The 13,533-nt window shown below is 40.1% G+C and overlaps 1 protein-coding gene across 1 annotated transcript in view; it reads left to right on the top strand.

Annotated features, from left to right (window-relative positions):
* The window catches only part of LOC139727362 (nucleosome-remodeling factor subunit BPTF-like), a 39,962-nt gene extending 27,752 nt beyond the window's left edge, over positions 1–12,210 (top strand). Inside the window, exons 11-20 of the mRNA XM_071638326.1 lie at positions 367–549; positions 1,065–1,315; positions 2,208–2,315; positions 3,984–4,066; positions 6,190–6,415; positions 6,799–7,346; positions 7,739–7,912; positions 8,495–8,690; positions 9,785–9,869; positions 11,068–12,210. Of these exons, the coding sequence (XP_071494427.1) occupies positions 367–549; positions 1,065–1,315; positions 2,208–2,315; positions 3,984–4,066; positions 6,190–6,415; positions 6,799–7,346; positions 7,739–7,912; positions 8,495–8,690; positions 9,785–9,869; positions 11,068–11,249 (2,036 nt within the window). The 3' untranslated portion in view covers positions 11,250–12,210. The remainder of the gene's footprint in view (positions 1–366; positions 550–1,064; positions 1,316–2,207; positions 2,316–3,983; positions 4,067–6,189; positions 6,416–6,798; positions 7,347–7,738; positions 7,913–8,494; positions 8,691–9,784; positions 9,870–11,067) is intronic.
* The last annotated feature ends 1,323 nt before the right edge of the window (positions 12,211–13,533 follow it).

A 13,533-nucleotide genomic window follows, 5' to 3' on the forward strand; every position in this document is an offset into this window, starting at 1 on the left:
GTAAGGGTTAAGAATTTGATTCCCCATCCAGCTACGCTATTCAAACAAGCAGTGTCATTTGTAAGTGATTAACCCGTTAAAGACAAGTCCCGGGATACTCTGGCAGGTGTCTATGGGAAATGCGTGTTATAGAAAAATCAGTCCGTCCCCAACGGGTTAAGGCTCACAATGTACATTGAAGGCTCTAATAATTTGAATGTCTTCGCCTCATTTGATGATAGTTTGATTAAGATTTCTGTGCCCTTTTTCTACGTGCTGTGCAAACAAGCAGTATTATTTGTAGGATATAAGCCTTGGCTTTGTATATTCTCAAAGGTGTATTGAATGAACACGAATGGCAATCCATATGTCTTGCTGATCTTCTAGGTTCCACGCCAGGCAGCATCCCCCAGGTCAACCTGCAGGCAGCAGTCCAGGCTGTGCAGCAGACACAGCAGAATCAGAAGCAGCAGGCTGCGGCTGCAGCAGCCGCCACCACCATCACCTCCCCTACCCTGGTGGCCCCTAGAGTGCAGCAGAAGCTCCCTCAGGCACAGATCGCCAAGGTATGTGTGCCTTCATCTTTGAGGACATCCTGTGGAATATTATGCCTCCACCCCTACTGGTGCTGGGGGCATTACTTCTTCATTAGCTTTTACTTTTTTTGCCTCTTTTTCCTCCATCCACTATGCGAAAGAAAGTTTCTGTTTGTGTCACAAAATGTGTATGTGATTGGGTATATTTGAGCCTTGTAAAGGGCTGTTCAGTATAAGTTATTCCAAGAATATTCATAACCCAAACCAATGACACACACCACCATACCTGTCATGAATATCCTCAGTCGCTGATAGGGTGTATTTATCTATACGGGTAATCATTTTGGGAACTGAATTGTGCTTTCTCGTAACAAAGTTTCGTTATAACCTTGTTCATTGTAATGGGAGCACCCTATATTCCATGATTATCATTGCTCTTCTTTCATTTTTCCATGAAGGCAGGCACTGGGCAATTATTACTCCTCATACCATATTTTCCTAGTATTTTATTGCTTCTTTGTACATGTCAGATTCCCATTGCAACTCAAGTGCAGCAGCAGCCTCAGCTTACCATTAAGACCCAGCCCCTGACTGCCACCACGCCCAAGCCCATCCGCCTGGCCCAGACCCCGGGGGAAAACCTGCTGCTCCAGCAAGCCTCCACCTCTCTGGGGACCACCAACCCCATGCCAGCCAGGCCAGGGGTGCAGCTGGCTGCGGCTGCCTCTACCGCAGGGACATCTACCCCCGCCACCTTCCAGGGAGCCAAGTTAATCGCCAATCTGACTGCACAGCAACAGGTGGGACAGAAATCTTGAGGGGTAGCTCGTGTGTAATGCTTCTCATGTATTCTGCAAACTGCGTTATTGACATATGCTGGAGTGAGACACCGTGAGGCTTTATATCACATTTATTGTTTATTATATTCTTTCTTTTGATTTTTTTTTTTAAACAAGGGTATTCTAAATGAAGGCATAGCATTGTTAAAGGGATGGTATAGTATTGGTGGAGATGAGGATTGGGCTTTAAACTTTTTGAACAATTTACCAAGAGACCACTTATGACATAGTACTGGGCATACCATTCTAAGAGGAATCCAAAGTTATTGATGAAAATCGGTTTTGGAATGGCCGAAACATCCAAAAACAAGTAAAACAAAGCGATCGTAATATAACAGGTGGGATCCCACCTTTTGTTAGGATCGGTCTGTTTTGGATATCTCAGCCATTTCAAAACCAATTTTCATTGAATGAACAATGAATTCCTGTTGGAATTAGATATTCTTTCAAATTTCATAAGAGGTTTCTCGTTATCTCACCAAAAATGTTAGAAATGTGAAGTTAGGTTTTAACCAAAAACTATATGATCCCTTTAATGTGATGGTAGAGATTGAGTCAGTGTGTTTTAGTAAACCTTTACCATCAAAACCTCTTTTTTTAAAGTATTATTTGTAGAGCTTTGATTTGCATCACATATTTCAAGTGGTTAGGTTCTGTGATTTGTAAAAGTAATTCAATTCATCCAAGAATCTCTTCTTTTAGATATTCTCCAAATTAAGGGAAAACAAATCTTGGCTGGCAGTTATCTGTTGCTTTGTGCAGTAAGCTTACATGTGCAAGCACAAAGCTCTGCTCCAGCAGCCATTTTGCCCGGATCTTGTTCATATGTTTAGTCTTGCTTGGCTGTCTATAGGTGAGTCTGATCAAACAGCAACTGGAGCTGCTTCAGAAGAGTAAACAGAACCAGACCACACTGGCTACAGTCCAGGCACACACCAAGTTCACTCCAGATCGTCTTGCAGTAAGTATGAGGGATGAAAACAGACAAGCTTTCATTGAAATAAATATGCCATCAATTTTCTCTTAGGGTAGGATTGCTAAAATTCTAGATATTGGTGGTTTAAAAGTCATTATTATCAACTTCCTTCAGGATGGTTGCCAACGTCCAATTCTTTGTGATGAATGGACTACTTAACATAACAACGTCGGAATTTCGGAGCTTGGGTATTTGTTCCATGTTCATCGTGTCACTGCCGGCAACCAGGGACAGCCTGGTGGTAGTGTCGCTGCCCGGAAAGCAGTAGATGACAGGTTCGAGTCCCGCTGGTTCCTTTTTTCCGACATGTTTGTTAATTTACAGATCAGCAGTTGCGATCTTAACAAATTTAATTTGTAGAGGGAGACAAAGTGAAGAACTTGCATCTGAACCTTCGCCCCTCTGAATAATATCTTTCTTTCAATGTAAAACTTGTTTGACACTTGTTTGAAGTTTCTTTACAAAGTTGATGATCAAGAGGACATCAGCCCAGTTATGCCCCACCCCTTAACCCTAAGAAGGCCGGGGGGAGGGTTGAATCAACCCCCCCCCTCGACATTTTTCGCGACTACTCCACCGCGCGAAATTTTTTGACCGCACCGTTCACTGACTTTTTACTTTCAAGTCTCGCGCATCTTTTGACACCATTTTCGCGAAAGTCGTGCATACTGTTACGACGCTGCATAACGTTTTATACATGCCTGTCAGACCAATAATGGCTCAAAAACGTGATTTTGTGTGTAAAGTCTATGCAAATTGAGTTTTCTCTTCTTATTCATAAAGATATGATTATTTTCACTTTTATCGGCTGAAACTAATTATTTTAGCATAATTATGCTTGATATAGGTTCTGTCATAAATTTTGCGGTAAAAAAATTGTAAAACAAAAGGTCGAAAAAACAAAGAAATACATAAGAAATTCATAAAACAATAAAATACATAAGAATTGATTTTGATACCAAATTTTTTTTTTCAAGTACATTGTTAGGAATGCTACAAAGAATGTTTTCACCAAAAATTAGGATTCTAGGAGCTTTAATTTCTGATTTAGAGCAAAATGTATGATTTTATGCATATATTAACATAATTAATTATTATGACGAAAATTTCCATTTCTTTTTGTGTAGCTTGGTAGATTACGCCACAGGTAATGCACGTGCCAAATTTCATGGCGATTGCGCGATCGACGGCCGAGATCTCGGGGGGGGGGGGGGGGGGGGGGTTGAATCAACCCCTCCCCGGCCACAGAACACCCAAAAAGCCCGGCCTGGTTAGGGTTAAGGGTAATCTCCATTATTTACCAGCTATATGGTATTGTTTGATACTGTATATGCCATATATTTAGCGAGTCTGAATTATCGTGAATCGGTACTTCCCAACAATTTCGCGAGTGATTAAATTCATTATTGTGGAGTCCGTATACGCGTACGTCACCTTCTAACGTGATCAGAGTCAGTATTTTTGCGTGTCTTTAGTTTCCCAAATGGCACTTGACTCATGAAATTCACGAAAATAAAAATCTCGCCACATATTTGGCGTATAAAGTAGTCGTATCTTAGTAAAATATAACATCAGGATGAGTGGTATTACTCTCTGAGTTTCTGTCCGTGATTCAGAGAAATAAAATTTGAGATGTTCTTTTTCCCATTCCAGAGTAAAGAGTTCTCGCAAAGATTACCAAAGAAGCCCACGGTGTCGCAGCCAAAACACACAAAAGAAAGAGAAGAGATGCAGAGGTGAGTTCTTTAAACTGGTCCTTTCATAATGATGATGATGATGTCGTCAGTCTTAGGGTGCGTTCGAGTGCTCTCCTAAAGTGAACTGTACCGTGCCGTACCCGCGCCAGAGGAGCGCTCGAACGCTCCTAAAGTGTACCGTACCATACTGTACCGAGCCAAAAGTGGACCACTTCCCGATGTGCTCCAAAAGCGTGCCAAAGGCTTGCCAAAGTTCGCTGTAAAGCATGCGCATATCAGCATATCATGCGCATACATAACAATGCAAAAACATCATTCTGTTTGTTCGGGACAGCTGTAAGTAGTTCAGGCTTCAGGTGGATGACATTCTTGCTACAAAAATGCCTGACATTTTCTAAAATAACTCCTGAGGTATGCTTTCTCAACAGAGTGCTCGAACGCTTCAAATCTGGCACAGTTCGGTATGGTACGCTTTGGTTCAGTTCGCTTTGGTTCGTTTTAGAGCGCTCGAACACACCCATACATTACAGGAGCTCAATTGATTGTGAGAGAGATTAGAGGAGCAGATAACCTCAGAAGAAATTGCTTTGAATAGAAGTTGTCTTAGTCAAAGAAAAAGATCAACAAAATTTGAAGCACATGTTTACATGAATTAATGAGACTGGCATCACTTTGACAATAAGTGAGTTGTATAGCATGGTGTCCTGTGGAAGCTTGAAGTTGTTATGTGGATCATGTAGGACCAGTGCAATGCTTGCAGAGAATTTGAGTTTTGGATACCTTAAGACCAGACCCAGCTTTCTTTTCATTACATAAAAGAATCCACTCCTTTCATCTTCTGGAATGTGTGATATAATAACATCCATGATGTGTTCTTTGTAGCAGAGTTGTTAAGACAGTATGTTCTAATGCTGAATGGTCGAAATATTACATCGGAAAGAAGTGAGTAGTATTGTAAAAACAAATACGGTGCCAAGACATATAGATAAGGTGCCAAGGAAAAGTCTTTCAACCTCCATTTTTAAATCTCTCTTCATAGTGTTTCTGATATCATGCTAATTTTATTTTTCTTATCATGTGTGTGTATAATGGCAATGTCACTTGTTGGCATGATGATGGGTTATGTTGGAGCTCTCTGTAATACTGTAGAGCTAGCAAGGTGCTTGTATGCAACTTCTGAATGAATGTTTCTTGCTAGTATCATTAATTCAAGATGAATGTAATTTTTCATGCTATGCTGTATTATCTGTTTCTGCTCATAAGTATATTGTAAAGCCAGAAATGATCCCATGCATTTTAATTTCGCAAGAGCTAAAATTCGTGAAATTAAAATGCTAGCGAAAGTTCTTTTACACTACAGTAAAGCAAGATATTTTCGTGGCATGCAATTTTCGTGAATTGTCACTTGCATTCAATACGTATAGTGTAGACAGGAACTTTCACATGCATTTAAAAGGGGACCCAAACCCAAAGAGCAATGTGGATTTTGTGCAAGCAGCAACATTTGTAGAACACATCAATGAAAGTTTGAGGAAAATCAGACAATCGATGCAAAAGTTATGAATTTTTAAAGGTTTGGTGTTGGAGCCGCTTGATGAGGAGACTACTAGAGGTTATGACGTGTGTGAGGACCAGAATATAAAGAAAATATAAAGGGAATTCTACAAAAATTCATTTTTCATGAAAATTACACATTCCATCAACTTGATACTGACATATGTTAAGGGTAGCAATTATTCCCCCTGCTTTCTGAAAGCAATGAGTAGAGTGCTTTTTCATGATGCTAGAAAAGTGAATTTTTGTGGAATTTTCTTTAAATTTTCTTTAAATTGTTGTCCACACATATGTCATAACCTCTAGTAGTCTCCTTATCTAGCGGTTCCAACATCAAAACTTTAAAAATCTATAACTTTTGCTTCAATTGTCCGATTTTCCTCAAACTTTCACTGATGTGTTCTACTGATGTTGCTGCTTTCACTCAATCCACATAGCTCTTTGGGTTTTGGTTCCCTTTAATTTCATGATTCTTGGTTTGTGATTTGCAAAATTAAAATGCACTTGAACATTGCTTCTTTGCGAAAATGTTATGCTTCAAAAATTCCTGCTTTACAGTAGCCATAATCCGTGATGACTGATGCTTTCATGCTAATCTCCCTGTCCAGGAACCATGCCTGTCAGGTCGTGATGAAGTCCATCCTGGACCGCATTGAGAAGGAGGAGAGGCAGAGTCGGAAGCGCAAGCACCAGGAGATGTCGCGGGACCAGCGTCGCCAGCAAGCCGAGAGCAGCAAGAAGCGGGCTCTGCTGGAGTGCCACAAGGCCAAGCTGAAGGACGCCATCCTCCTCAAGCGTAACCAGCTGGAGCGACGCCTCAAGATGGACATCTATGTGAGTAGCTCTAGCGCCACCTACAGTCTGACAGCAAGCAACCCTAATATTCAACCCTCACCCCCTCCCCCATGATAAGATATAAGTTACAGGGGGACATTCTTATAACAGGGACATAAAAATTATGACATTTACCATATTATATCAGGTTTCTCACGATATCAGAGTCCACCCCCCCCCCCCCCACACACACACAAAAAAAAAAAAAACCCCAAACAAATTAAGAAAGAGTTTTTACTTCCAAAATCACCTTGCTATAAGAGGGTTTGTTTTAACCAACCACTTTATGGCATAGTTCCACTGTGGTAACATCATCAGTTAAGTAAGAATGTACTTTAACCAGGATTTGAGACTGGGAATCTATATCCGTTGCACCTCCACAGAATGAAATGCGGAGGGAACGATGGGCAGAGAAGAGGAAGGAGAAAGAAGCCCTGGGTCTGGTCAAGCCCAAGAAGCAGAAAGCTGAGGAACCAGTGGTAACGATAACCGCAGCCACAATCGCAGCAGCAACCACAACATCTCCAGCCCCCATCACCGTAGTGTCTACCACAAGCAAGCCCGTCCCCACCCTGGCTCTGGAAACCACAGTCACCTCCACTGTCACGCCTGTCGCCATCACGACGTCCAAACCGAAGAAGACGTCGGCAGCCACAGCGGCAAGGAAGAAGATCGCCAAGGCCAAGGCGCGGAAGAAGCTGACCGCCAAGAAGAAGAAGACGAAGGTGATGAGCAGCGAGGAGTCACAGGTGTCGGTACCTGTCATCAAGGAAGAACCTGAGACTGAGACTGAGACTGAGACTGGCATGGTGGAGGCAGTCAGGATGGAAGTGGGTGTTGAGAGTGGTCAACCTGTCGCCAAACCAGCAGAGGGTGGGGAAACGGGCGACGAGCTGTACTGCATCTGCAAGACTCCGTATGATGCATCCAAGTGAGTTCATATTCCTTCATCTTGATGGCTATTAGAATGGAATAGTTGAAAGTTTTGGAATTGATGATAAACTTTTGATCTCGATACAAAATGTTTACCTCCAAAATTTGCAGCTATCAATTGCTACAGCCTTCACACAGATGAGCCTGTGCTCTTATAAGTGAAAGGTTTTCTTTATTTTCTCATAATGAAAAAAAAAAAGTTTACAGAAGAAATCAGCTGTCCCCTTTAGTATGAACTTTCTGTAATTCATAGGATGTCTTTTGTCTTTGGGTATTTTTAATCTGTGTTGTGGCTTGGTATAATCATGCTAGACTGAAAATAGTTATGCAAGTGTATGTGTGCTATTAAATGATGATTTATATGTTCCTTGGCTTGCTCTGTCGCCGCAGATTCTACATCGGCTGCGATGTGTGCCTGAACTGGTTCCATGGGTCCTGTGTGAAGGTGACGGAGAAGATGGCCGCTGCTCTCAAAGAGTACGTCTGTGATGCCTGCAAACAGGTCAAACAGGAGACAGATGAGGAACTTTACTGTCTGTGCAGACAGCCATATGATGAGTCACAGTACGTTAACCTTTAAGAAAACTTTTTAAAAATGGTGCTTAGACTTATCCCTCTATTGTTTGTTTTCTATGTCAAGCACATTTTTAGTTTTTTTTTTTTCTTTTCAGAATGTGGATATTTGTCATTTGTTATCCGTACCTGAAATGTAGCATGGTTTAAATAATGCTAATTTTGCGTTTCTTTCGAGAGTCCACATTTTCCAGATGCACATCCTAAAATCTGAAATGTGTGTGATGCTAAATGGTATACTGATCAGAAATTCATGGGATGGAACGGCCACATCATCTTCCGTGCTGTAGAATAAGAGATTGATCTGCATTCTGTCAGAAATCACCTGCCTTTAAAGGAAACTACAGTTAGCTATTGGTCAACATGATAGAGCAGTACTGCAGGTTGTCAAAAATATGATTGCTGCCAGCATCCGTAATGTCAGTGACAATCAGTTGGCACTTGGTTGTTCCACAATAATTAAGTTAAGAGGATGTCCAGTACGGCCAGAGGGAAGAAGAATGGGACAAATACAATAGCAACAGTAAGTTTTCGTGGACAACACTGAGACGTCCTCTCTCTGTCTTCTGTTAGATTCTACATTGGCTGCGACCGATGCAACGACTGGTTCCACGGTCGCTGTGTGGGCATCTCACAGGAGGAGGCGGAGAGCATTGAGAACTACATCTGTCCCAAGTGTAAGAGCACCAGCCTCCAGGGACTGGCCAAGCAGAAGACCCTGACTAGCAAGGATTACGACCACCTCAAGAAGATGCTGAGGCAGCTACAGGTGAGAGGGAATGAAAGTAGAATGTAGGATTTCAGTGTCCCTCCATTCTATTCCCCCCATCCCAACATCCTCACCTTTATCTTTTGGTTTATGTCAAACCTTTACTGCCTACCTGTGCAGTGTGACAGTATTCTTTCCTTACTCTTCTCACTTTTCTTTGTCATTTTCTCTTTCTTCTTTATATCTGATCCTACTATGTTTCGTGCTTGTCCTCCTTTTAATGATCTTCCTCCATTCCTTCCTCTATTCCATCCTCCTCCTTTGTTTCTTCATCCTTTCTTTCTTCCCCCTCGTCTCCATCCACTATTTCCTCTTCTCTTTACCCATCATTTTGTTGTCCCTCCTCTCTTCTTTTTTTTTTCCTCTTCTCCTTTCCCATGTTTCATGCTCAGCTTTTCCTCAAGCTTAGATGTGGTCATAAAGCTGGTTTGATTTCTGTATAAATTACCAGGTTGGGTGGTGTATTCATTGTGTCGGGGGACTTCAACAAATCCAGCTCATTTTTTGTCTCACATTTACCTGTATTTGAATATGTGCATCTGATAAGTGTGTGTGTGTGTGTGTGTGGGGGGGGGGGGGGGGGCATTTCATGAAACATTTTGTCAGATATGTTTTCAGACAAACTGGTATAAGCTACTGAAATCCTTTGCATGTGATTGGCTGAGAGCAAATTTGTCCGACAAATTTGTCAGGCAAAATGCTCTACGAAGCTCCATGAAATGCCCCCTGATGTGCACTTTGACATTGTAGACACATCCTTCACTGGGTATAAAGCAAAGTTGTGTGTTTATATGAGTTTTGATATGCTCTCTATGATGGAAACATAGACCAGATAATCGCACTGTGGTAACCAGTTTCCATGTCTCTTTGCGTGACACTTGTGCCATGAAACAGAGTTCATAGTTCATTGTTTTGAAATAGAACTCGTAGTTTTTTAAATTGAATTGTTTTATAAGATAACTTGAAGTCGAACTCATTAACCATTTGCATGCCATATTCACTTCTTGTCCATAGGGATATGTGTGAATTTTGTGCTCATTTGACTCAGTGGCAAAGAAAAGTTTAATTTCTTTTTCTTTTTCTTATCACTGCAGAGTCATAAGATGGCATGGCCGTTCATTGAGCCTGTGAGTGAGTTGGATGCACCCGACTATTATGATGTCATCAAGGAGCCAATGGGTAAGAAAGTTATGCCAGATTCAAGGGAGCAGCGAAAATATGTTTATTTTATACAGTGCACTCCCATCATAACTAACACAGTTATGAGGTGTGAATTTTCTTCAATTTGTCTCCCTCTACAAATGAAATTTGTTAGATCATAAAGGATCATATAGTTTTGGTTGAGATCTAATTTCAAGATTCTAACATTCTTTGGTGAGATAATGAGAAACCTCTTATGAAATATGAAAGAGCATGTAATTCCATGAGGAATTCAACGTTTATTTGATGAAAATTGGTTTTGAAATGGCTGAGATATCCAAAACAGAGCGATTCTAATATAGCGTGGGGCCCACCTTTTGTTACGATCGCTTTGTTTTACTTTGCTTTTGGATGTTTCAGTCATTCCAAACCTGATTTTCATCAAATAAACTTTGAATACCTCTTAAAATTGTATGCTCTGTACTATTTCATAAGTGTTTTCTTGGTATCTCGCAAAAAGTTAAAAGCCCAATTCTTATCTTCACCAATACTGTACCATCCCTTTAACTGCTGATCTATAATTTAACAAATATGTTGGAAAAAGGAACCACTGGACTGGAACCTGTCATCTGCTGCTTTCCAGGCAGCGACACTACCACAGGCTATCCTGGTTGCCAGCAGTGAGTAGAGGGAGACAAATTGCAGAAAATTCACACCTCACCCTTCACCCCTCTGCTTGATATTCTCTTGCTTTCATGAACACAGTTATAAGGAAATTCTCATTACAGTGAAGTAAGAATTCAGGTCCCAAATTAGCACCTTATTATCATTATATGCTGTACTGTCCGGCTCTAACAAAATGTTGATGTAACAAAAGAAAACTGCTGGTCCTCAGCACTTTGTTATAATGGGAGTCACCTATAGCACTTTTCATTGTTTGAAGGAAAGTCCAGGCCTTGTTTTAGTGAATATAAGATGAACATGTTTCATATTTCAGTTTGGCTCTAGTTGTAAGTTGCAGCTTTCAGGCATCGTTGTTATATCTTACTGAATGACTCACAGTGCTAAAAAAAGACAATCAGCCTTTTTATGTTCTGCCTCTCCTCTGTGCTTCTTCAACAACAGAAGAAGACGTCATTGTCCTTTTTTTCTTTATTCAAAAAAGATCTGTTTCTTTGAGAGGGAAAAAAAAGCAAATGCAAATCATTTTTGCCATTTTCTATTCTCATTCCACCAGACCTCTCAACGGTTGAAGACAGGCTGAAGAACAAGCACTATGTCAAGCTCAGCGACTTTGCCGCTGACATCGGCAAGATCTTTGACAACTGCCGCTACTACAATCCCACTGACACTCCCTACTACCAGTGCGCCGACGTCCTTGAGAAGTTCTTTATACAGAAAATGAAATCACTCAAATGAGCCTGTAAATAGCAATCAATTCCTAGAAAATCTTTCATATATTTATTTTTCCTTTTTTGTTTTCCCTTCCGGTGTTACCTGGGAGCTGTGGCTGATGCGTAGTATGTATATTGGTAATTTTTCCCTCTTTTGTAAATAATTTTCTACTGAATTCTGTACAGTTTCTACAATGCTTGTGAAAGTAAATTACCGACACTTAATCTGGTATAGCCGTAGCAGCACACTTTCATGAAGAATGATGATTTGTGTTTAAAACTACCCATTATAAGGTGGCAGGAATATCAAATCTAATGCAGTGAGCAAACATTAGGTGTTGATAATGTTGAACACCCCAGTGAACCAAATTAAATTTGTACATAAATGCTTTTCTCTGATGCAGAGATGGCTTTCAGTGATGCATTAGTGCATTATGTTTTGTAAATTGGCATTCATCTATTGATTGAATGCAGACTTGTACAGTTCATCAGGTGCCATTTGAGAAGGGGAAAGGAGAAAATAACATGGGAAAGACTTTATTGTTATACAGTGTACAAAGTGTATATTGGCAAATTCATTCTCAATTTCAGTATTGCGCACAACAACACTGCACCTGTACATGTTGGCCATATCAGGGAAAAGAGAGAGAGTAAAAGAAAAGAAACATGATTTTTTTTTTTCATACGATCAGACTAACACTTTGTCTGTTCTATGAAAAGTAACAGGAGAGATGATAAAGTATGTTCTTTTTCATCATATTTGTCAAAACATATGACTGTGCCAAAGTTGCACAAGTGTCAAGGCAAGAAATAACTGCACCTTAGTTTTACAGCACAAGTAGCTTTCTGCATGGGGGGTCGTGTTATATTATTTGTCGTTTGGTTCATTCCTATGTCAAGCAGAATATTGGGGCAGTAGCTGTAGATGTCTTTGTTTGCTCGCTGATGTATTTCTCATGCTCTTTTGCTTGTACCATTTTTCCTGTTTTGTTTGAGTTTAATTTAATGTTCTTTAATGCCTAACTTACAGGAGATTGTCACCTATATGTCACACATTGTTATGAATTGATTGTCAAAAGTTTTCATTTGTACAGATGTCTATTGTCCATACAGCATGCTGGAGGTAGCAGGAATTGATTCTAGCTATAGATTCCGTGACCACATAACCTTTGACCCCAGTTCCCAGATTGTCATGTAGCAACTTCATGTGGAAGCTCATTCAGTGGAATTTAGGACACAGCATGTGCTTTGTAACACATCCAAACAAACTAAGAAAGTCAAAAGAGATTTTTGAAGAGGTGTTTATCATTTACTCTGTGTTTTGTGGTAAGGTTTCATTCATTACAAAGTAGCCTTATGGAAGCTATTGTGAAGAATGTGATTTTTTTTTTTGCTAATCTTTTTAAGTTTGTCATACAAGAATTAATTTGTGGCACTGTATAACAAAGAATATTGACCTACCCTCCCCCCTCGTACCGCTGAGTCACACGCTTCATTAGATACTCTAAACCAATATAAAAGGAAGTTCAAATGATTCTGTGATTTCTTACAGCTTATAAAATTGGTGGATTGACTGATCATTTTTTAGTTATGTTCTGATGTCCAGTGCCATTTTCCAATGAAATTTAATAGAAATGTGAAAGGAATGGAACTGGTAGCTTAAATGGAACTTCTGATTGTCCTGTTTGAGAAGTCAAAGTTTGTTTGGTTCTATTCATTGTGCTTTGTTATTTCATAATTCTGTTACAAGTACCCAGTGCTCTTAGGGTAGCTTGTGTGATAATATGCAACAGCTTTCAACAATCTGATTCTGTTGAATACTCAACAGGCATGCAACACTGTGCCAATGTCATATTTATTTTGTTAAAATTATGCAGTACATGATGAAGCATGTTTATAACTTGCTATTCAAACAAGCAAAACGATCATCTCTCAGACACAGTATATACTGCACTAGGGAAGAATGAATTTTCCAGTTGAGCCTTTTTTTTTTTCTTGTGAAACTCTGTACACTACTAGCATATGTCTTGATGAAATATGTGATTGAATTCAAATTTATGGCTGAGTGTGTGCTCATAGTTTGTTTACAGCCTCCTCACCCAACATCGATTGCAGAGTTTTGTTGCTGTCTTTGATTAGTGGATATGAACATAAATGTTTAATTTGTCCAGAGTGTAATTAAAGCACTAACTTGTGATGGTCGTCAATGTACTCACTGTCAGAAAGTCATTAGAAAAATGACATACCCAGTATAGCGTCATGATGAGGTATTCTTATCTATCATAACTTTGCACCATGTTTAGCTTGTT

This window comes from Diadema antillarum, unplaced genomic scaffold (assembly GCF_040938485.1).
Source record: "Diadema antillarum isolate AM-2024a unplaced genomic scaffold, OU_Dant_1.0 scf00000017, whole genome shotgun sequence".
Classification (NCBI taxonomy): domain Eukaryota; kingdom Metazoa; phylum Echinodermata; class Echinoidea; order Diadematoida; family Diadematidae; genus Diadema; species Diadema antillarum.